General features: G+C 42.5%; 1 protein-coding gene across 1 annotated transcript; it reads right to left on the bottom strand.

The window, feature by feature from the left end:
* Positions 1-3,073: 3,073 nt before the first annotated feature.
* Tmem100 (transmembrane protein 100) lies at positions 3,074-3,478 on the bottom strand. The gene has a single exon (XM_035447677.1). The coding sequence runs from the start codon at positions 3,476-3,478 to the stop codon at positions 3,074-3,076; it is 405 nt and encodes a 134-aa protein (XP_035303568.1).
* Positions 3,479-4,518: the final 1,040 nt, after the last annotated feature.

Here is a 4,518-nt window from a genome sequence, read left to right as displayed (position 1 = left end):
CCCTTATTCTGAAAATGAAACTTAACTCAAGGTCACCCGACCCCTTCACACTTCTGTATCTTTTCATTCTTCCTTTGCTCTCCCTCCTGTAATTCCAGCACTCCTGAGGCTGAAACAGGAGGATTGCCAAGATTGCCACACATTTGGGGTCACCCTGGGCTACAGAGTGAGACCCTGCACACAGACACACTTCCATTCCGGCTTGCATAATGTATGTGGGTGCACTTAGTACCTACTTGCCTGTGTATGGTAGAACTATTTGTAAAGATAGACACTACTCAAGCAAGACATGTTGCACTTGTGAATATAATTCAAGATCTTGTTTATTTCCCTTACTCGAGTTGTGACTCCCAGTATATTAGGACTACCTCAGTGCCTTCTGTCTTCATGAAGTGCCTTCTGCCTTTATGAAGCCTGGTGACTGCCCAGAAAGCAAGGTCTCCCCACACTAGGAGAACCTCCATTGCACGAAATAACTTTCAGAAGTGGATGGAAATGAGCCACTTGGGGAATCTTCTCCAGTTCCTTTCAGTTAGGAACCATATTGCTACTTGTAGATACTACTCCATTGAGTCATGTAGTTAAGTCCTCCCATAGGATTTCTTTGGGGACTCTGGTAGCAGTATGAGGCCCCCTGCTGGTCAGAATTAATTCATGCATTTGCTTTTCGATCATTTTGAAGGGCTGGAGGCTCAGCTGAAGAACGGGACCATTTCTGCCTTTGCCATGGAGCTAGGAATATGGGGTGACCTATTCTTGTGGAAGTTGAAAATCAAAATATTTTCTTTCAAGATATAAGAACAGGCTGTAATTCTGGATAAACCACCCGCTTTTCCTTCTGGAATTTGTTTAACACCTCACTTGAGTATATGTTCAGTTTCTTCACTGTACCAAATAATGCAGTAGCCAGCACACTGGAACCAGCAAACAGTTCATTCCTAAAGCTATGTCTAAGGTTTGGAAGGGACAAATAAACATCTATGTCACCCACGTGATTAAAAACTGAAAGGTGCCACAAACAGTAAGAAACAATGGCTGATGAAAGAGTAGGTGGGTTCACATAGAACAAGGCTTCCAGGAGGAGGTAGATTTGGAGTCAGAGTGCTGATGAGAAGCAGGATTTGGGTAGCCTGAGATGGAAGGAAGGCTGGGGAAGGATGGTATTATCATTATAAGGGAGAGAAAAGTCAGGGCAGACACGGAAGTAGGAAAACCAGAGCCTAATGCAGGGTGCTGGAATCTAGTCAGTCTGACTCATAGGGAGGGTTATTGGATTGGAGGTGAAGGATGAGATGTGTCTAGAGCAGCCCAGAGAAGCTTCAACATTCCCTGGGAAATTTCTTCATAAAGCAATGTTGAACTTCTGACTGTCTTTGATTTAAAACAACAACAACAACAAAACATATCAAGGCACAGCAGTAACTGCCCTGCAATGAGCAGTGTTCAGTCACTTGCAATTGGTTGTGAGAAGCCTTAAAGTGTTTCTAGATATGAAGGCAGGCAAGGACTGGGGAGTAGCCAGTGCCAGATGGCTCCTGGCAGGCTTAATGAAGTCCCTTAATAGAATCCCATCCAAGGAATATGACACATTGGGTCCCCCACCCACAGGCTCTGCAAAATTTAAGGCTTCGTGTCTTGCTATCTTCTCACTGCACTGGGATTGAGCGAGGTTTAAGCAACAATGATGAGGAATGATTCTGGAGTAATGGGGAAGATATGGGCTAGCTCAGAACCACAGAAAAAAATTTCTAACACTAACCTTATTTGTGTAGTATTATGGCCAACTAGATATGCAATCTGCATTAACTTATGACTGAATTAACAAAAAGTATAATGCACCTTTAATAGAACATTGTTAAATTTCTGACCTCAGACACTGATTTCCCACTGGCATTTTTAGAAACCCTTTAGAACATATTAAGTGTTACTGAGCATATTGAATCATAAGATGAAAATACAATTTTCCAGAAGAAGAAATGACCTCTTCAGTTGAGAAACACACAGCTACGACTTTGCAAATAGGGGAGATGGGAATTTTGGAATAGCAACAAAAATAATAAGGACAGGGGCTAGAGAGATGGCACAGGGGTTAAGAGCATGCACTGTTCTTGCAGGGGACCCACGTTCTGTTCCCAGCACTCATGTGAGGCAGCTTAGAATCACCTGTAACTCAAGCTCTTGGAGATCAGACGCCCTCCTCTGGACTCCAATGGCACCTGCACTCGCATGCACAAACCCCAACACAGACTCACACGGGTATACATAATTCAAATAAAAAATCTTAAAACAATAAGGACAGCAGAAACAACCACTTAAGTTTTAGCAGCCATGAGTATTTATTATTTTGAGTGAAATGCACATTAAACTTTTGTATAAAAACCGTCAAAGGTGCTATATTCGATTACTTCAGTATTAATTTACCCCCCATGCCATTTGTGTTATCTTCTACCTTCCTGTTTTCTTCAGACATTACAATTATAATCATCTAAAATTGCCCATTGTTAAAATATAAAAAAATATTAGTCTATTCTTCAAGATAAAGTACCACTAGTGATGAGTTACTCAGAGTGAAAATCTTTTTTTTTTTTAAAGGAGGCCAGAGAATCAACTTATTGGAAGAAAAAAATATATAACAGAATTTTTTAGGTGCATAAAAATGCCAAGCCAGTGTAGGCCTTTGGTGGAACACTTTTATAACACCACTTTCCAGAGTGTGGACTATTTCCAGTGTTCTTGTCATCTGTCCATCAACTCTAGGATACTCTCTAAGATTAACCAAATATTATTTAGTGTTGTGTGTAGCCCACGCTCCACAAATGCTTAAGGTGAAAAGAAAGCTGACTCTTTTGTCTTACAGATAGCCCTTAGGATTAAGTTTGTCATTAAAGTTGGTATTCCCTACAAAGGGGAACTGTCTTGACCCCTAATTTTCAGTCCTCTCTATGTCCCATTTTCATTTTGGTAGTCCATCCCACAGTTCAGCCCCTTCCCTCCTGGGCTGGTTCCTATGAAGGAACTCAACAAGTCCGAGTTGAGCATTAGCATGGAATTTCCCATTTGGTCTCAGTCAGCCTTATGCAAACAAGCTTCTCTGATTTACCACCAGAGCTGTCTGACTCTCCCGTCTCTTAACTTTCTTATTCCTTTGCCTCACCTTCCAGCACAAGGCGCTGGAGGCTAATAAAAAAAGTCCAGAGGACAGAAGGACCAGGCCGAAGATGGAGATGATGGAACCATGAGAATTGAAGCTGTAAGCCACAGCAGTGACCACGATCCCGGCGATGAAGACCACCACAGCAAAGGGGATGATGCAGCGGTAGCAGGAGAGTTCGGCGCCCCCTGTGGCGGCCATCAGCTGAACCTCACTGACCAAGGGGACAGTGGTGATCACAACTTCACTCTTAGGGCTTTTCTCCATTATCACGGGCGTGGGAGACTTTGGGGATCCCAGGTTGTCTTTTATGGGTTCTTCAGTCATTTTTTCTGGGGATGTGTCCTACCTGTCTTCACAGACTAGACTTGGAAAGCCTGGCCAAGGCAGAAGCTGTGAAGAAGAAGGCAGGGGACATCAGCTAAGTGACCAGGACTGGATGCAATGGAAGGAGGAAGCACAGAGGCACCTCCTGTCCCAGGACACACAAGAGCCCAGCCTCACTTATTTGCTTTCCCCATATATCGCATTCTTTTACACCGGGCCAAAGGGAAGCAGCTATGCACAAAAGAGGCAGAGAGAGACGAAACGCAGGAAGCACTCTGCACTATTTCATATTTCTTAGTGGTCTACAAATAATCCTCTAGAACCTTTCTTCTTTGCCTATTGCCTTTATTTTCTCTGAATTCTGAAAAGACTGAATCCTAATCCAAAGATGGCTCATTCAAGGGGAGAAAACGCTATAAACAGTCCCACAACTCACAGCAACTTGAACTCTGCCCATTTTTGCCAGGCATGACACGCATTCTTTCCAAGCTATCATCCATTCACTGCTAGTGAAATCAACTTCATGACAAACAGCAAGTGCACAAATAGCATGCTTCTCTATCAACCCACAGGTCTGTGAAGCAAGGTGCACGGCCAAGTGTGTGCTTGGGACCTTTCCAGCCCCACCCCACCCCAACTCTCACCCTACCTCCACCACTGCCACTCAGCTCCAAGACAGATATTCAGTTTAGAAATCACAATTAGGTTCCAACCACTTCAGGACTTAGGATCAGAATATGGCACTATCCCTTACCCATCTAAATAGGGGGAAACAAGAAAAAGAAATTCTGGCCATTTTTTTTTCAGATACAATTTTTTTTCTTTCCCAATACTTAAGACAAAATTAACTGTTAACTATTAGAGTAACTAACTAGCTGTCATTTTCAAACTTTCTATGAAAAGCAACAAGGAATTTTGATATTTTGTATTTTATAAGATGCTTATACAAATAAGCATAGTCACAAAAAACATCTTCAATGTCGTTCTACGTAAAACTTGTCCCTTCCTAGGTGCTTTGAACTTGAAGGTTTTAGTACAAA

This window comes from Cricetulus griseus, chromosome 7 (assembly GCF_003668045.3).
Source record: "Cricetulus griseus strain 17A/GY chromosome 7, alternate assembly CriGri-PICRH-1.0, whole genome shotgun sequence".
Lineage (NCBI taxonomy): Eukaryota > Metazoa > Chordata > Mammalia > Rodentia > Cricetidae > Cricetulus > Cricetulus griseus.
This window is presented reverse-complemented; position numbering and strand designations above follow the sequence as displayed.